At 37.4% G+C, this 3848-nt stretch overlaps 1 protein-coding gene across 3 annotated transcripts in view; it reads right to left on the bottom strand.

Moving 5' to 3' along the window:
• The window catches only part of LOC107756605 (signal-induced proliferation-associated 1-like protein 1), a 103176-nt gene that overhangs the window by 35140 nt on the left and 64188 nt on the right, over positions 1–3848 (bottom strand). For all 3 annotated transcript variants that reach the window (XM_016573790.1, XM_016573788.1, XM_016573789.1), the window contains 2 exons: positions 2107–2210; positions 1620–1777 (listed from right to left, as the gene is read on the bottom strand). In XM_016573790.1, the coding sequence (XP_016429276.1) occupies positions 1620–1777; positions 2107–2210 (262 nt within the window). The remainder of the gene's footprint in view (positions 1–1619; positions 1778–2106; positions 2211–3848) is intronic.

Genomic DNA, 3848 nt, shown 5'->3' with positions numbered 1-3848 from the left:
CGCAAGCTAGATTAAAGTGATTATTACTTTTTGAATATGGATATTGTTCTTACAAAAACGCATTGATTCGCTACAGGAGGCCTTTGTTCACCCCCCGGAGCTGTGTGAGACACTTTTTTTTATGGATGGGCTCTTTTTATTTCACTTCTTTTGGACTGATGCATGCAACACCCGCTGAGTGCCATTAAACAGCTTGAAAGATCAAAGACAATTTTTTATATAACTCCGACTGGATTCGTCTGAAAGAAGAAAGTCATATACACCTAGGATGACTTGAGGGTGAGTAATTTATGGGCTAATTTTCATTTTTGGGTGAACTAACCCTTTAAGGTCTGTAAGATTTTTTTTAATGTTTATGAAAGAAGTCTCTTATGCTCACCAGGGCTGCATTTATTTGAACCAAAAAAAAAAACAGTAAAACTGTAATATTGTTAAATATGATTATCATTTAAAATAAATTAATACAAAGTTTAAAAAAAAACAGCAGTATTTGAAACCTTTTGTAACAAATGTCTTTAACTGCCACTTTTAATAAATTTAGTGTGTACTTGAATAAAAGTATTAATTTCTTTAAAACCTTTCAACTACGCTACAAGTGTTATGAACAACCAGTCATGCAATCAAAATTGTGGCTTTTAGTTCAAGTCTACCAGCTCAGACAACTAAAAGGCAATTCAGCAGAAAAATGCATTTACAATTTACAGTTTTTCTATTCCAGAAAAACAGACCAAAAATATTGATTATTACACAGTTTTGTGTCCAATTAAATGCTCTTGGGAATGAAAATGTCCCAATACAATAACACCAACATCTACAAACCAATCATGTTCATGGTGTGATGCAATTATAGCCTAAAAAGAATGAGTTCAATGTCCCACCCAAATTTCCTGTTTCAAAAGAAAATTCATCAACACAGGAATACAAATTCCACTCATCAATGTCTCATGGGACATATCACAAACCTCATTTCATAATGTGGTCCATAGAGGGTTAAGTACACACAGCAGGTCTCAGTTTAGAGTCAGAAATGATTGAAAGTTACGGTTCAGTAAGAGAGTCCGATGTTAATTCAGTAACTGATCTATTCAGTAAATGATTCTGTAGAATGATTTGTCTGAGGGTGTATTCACACCAGGAAAGTCAGCTAGTTCACTTGCTTTGGTCCGGACCAAATACAATGTTGATTTTTTTTGTTTGGTGTGGTTCGCTTTCACAATGCCCTTTTTGTAAGTGAACAAGAAATTGTAAACAAAACCACACGTGTGCTAAGGTCATCCATTCATTGGACAGAAATTCTCAACCGTACCAGAGTTCGTTTGGAACCGGACCGAGACCACCTTTTCAGCTGACCAAAAGAGAGGGGGGAAACGAACTTGAGTCTAACCAAACAAGACAGGTGTGAATACACCCCGAGTCTCTTCAACTGACTCAATACAACACTAGTCTACATTGGTTTCACTGTATCGTACAATGTTGAGCACTGCTGCTACCACAGACTGAAAGTCATCGTGTGTGGTGTTGACGCAAAATGCACCATTACCAATTACAATAAATTCAAAAATCCACTTAGAATTTAAAGTGTGAATTTTTGCAGCTAAATAAAAGTCCAATTTACTCACCCGTAGCAGGTGTTTTCGGAGCATGGGTTGTGCGCTCGTACAACCACAAAGACATGCTGAAAGTGTGATCGGATGTTCTTGGGGCTAAAGGGCTTTGCTCCGGGCTCTTGAAACACGATTGTGACGATGTCGTTTCCAATGTGTCTTTTCCTTAACAGCTATAAAGCACAAACAACATAAATCAGTATACACTATTGCTCAAAAGTCTGGAGTAGGTACAATTGTTTAAAATTTTTAAAAAGCAGCAAGTTAAAAAAACTTTTGAAATAAAAATATACTGGAAAGAAATGTATTTGCTGTCGCTTCAATGTCAATTTAAACTGCATTTAAATTGAACGCTTTAATGACTTCTTGCTGAATAAAAGTATTAATTACTCCTAAAAAACCCTTCCGACCACAAACATTTAAACGGTGGTGTATGTAATAGTTTAACAATGAAGGTAAAAAGATCAACTTTTGCAACGGTGTTTGTCTTTGGACAGCTTACCTGCTGTTTGTTATTGGGCGTGTAGGGCAGCATTGTAGACACATGGAACATGATCTCATAGTCTTTAAAAGTTGTGTACAAAGAATGTGTTCCGGTAGAGTCCGCTGCAAGAAAAAGCTCACATTAACCTTTCATACACAGCTTTTATATGACCACCTGCTTTTCTTTTGTTAAACAAAGAAGGATTTCTGTTTGGTCTGAAGGGAATATACAGTCTAAAGCCTTTGATCATCCAGTCTCATTTATTTAACACTCCTTGACTTGTTGCCTTTATAGGACCCCTTTTTTCTATTGTTCACAAATAGGATACTTCAGTTCTCACTCTGGACCGTGGCCACAGAAGAATGGCGGTACAAAATCATCTTCTCCTCAGTCCCTTCTTCCCAATCTCTATACTCCACCTGACTCCGAAACCATGTCCTAATCCGTCAAACCGAGATCAAAGCTTTCAGACAACTCTGCCGCCCAAAACGTCAAGTCTGATAAATGGAATTAAAAACATGCATGTGATCAGAGACAATATTCCTTAGGTCACAGGGGAGAAGTGGAGCACGGCTGCCAGGCACGGCATGCATGACTGGCTCTCAAATAAGGGCACTCGGTTCAAATTGAAACAAAGTAGAGGATAGAACAGGAGATGATTGTTGGTGTTTAGATCCATTCCCATTTAATCACAACCTCCAACTGTCAATAAACCGCTGACGCATTTAGAATGTGCTGCAGACTCATTTGAGTGTGATCCTGTTAGAATGAATTAACTAGCCCTATAGACTACTAGACTGTAGTGATGGGCAGATTACCCGATTCGCTCGGTGCATCGGCATAAAAAGTTAACGATGCGATGCATCGGTTTAAAAAGTGTGCATCGGCTACAAGTTGTCATTTATATTGCGATGCATCGTTTCTAACATATTTTTCTACATATAAAAACTGATTTATTTATATATAATTACTAGTGGACGTGCTATACTTTTATTATTTAGAAAGTGACCAATAATCTGTGACCAATATTTTATATGTAGATTGATTCCTCCTCTCTAAACTGTTTCTCAAGCACGCTCTCTCATCACCGCTGCTGCTGCGTGAATATGTCGCATCACAACACCACGGAGACCCGGCAGAGGAAAAACAGGGATTAAAGTCCAAAAGCTGACTTGAAATAACCTAACAAATCAATCGGGGCTAAAGCTGTTCCATTAACGACAAATTAAATTCACACAATCTCACTAATTTGTGCACGCTTATTCTTAAGCAGACCTTAATGTCGATCATGGATCAAATCGATCCACCATGACAAACAGTAAATATATCTGTGCTGTTTAATGCATTTGAGACGTTGTGCTTTCCTCAGTGCATAACTGACATGTCACAGGTATATTTTCTATCTGTAAATGTTATAAAGTCATGCAAACATGTCCATTTTGCTGTCAGGGGTGGGCGAGGCACGCGAGAGCAACGAGCGCTGCTGCGCACATGCACACTAAAACAGACAGAGCGCAATCGAATAGGAGCGCAATAATTCGGAGTAAAATATACATTTTGCTAAAAAAATTGTTTTTGGACATTAAATGTGTCTGTTGTAGAATTTTAAACCTGCACATAAATTGTATTTTTATGATAGCAGTAACTGTAAGTAAACTATAGTAATAAGTAAATCAAATGTAAGCTAGTAGGTTACGAATTACTACGCTCAAATGAGTTAATGTGTGTTTCTTATAGCAGTTAAAATGTAGTCATTTTCT

Source organism: Sinocyclocheilus rhinocerous, unplaced genomic scaffold (assembly GCF_001515625.1).
Source record: "Sinocyclocheilus rhinocerous isolate Xijiao unplaced genomic scaffold, SAMN03320098_v1.1 scaffold683, whole genome shotgun sequence".
Lineage (NCBI taxonomy): Eukaryota > Metazoa > Chordata > Actinopteri > Cypriniformes > Cyprinidae > Sinocyclocheilus > Sinocyclocheilus rhinocerous.
The sequence above is the reverse complement of the archived record's forward strand: the minus strand, read 5'-3'. Positions and strand labels throughout refer to the sequence as shown.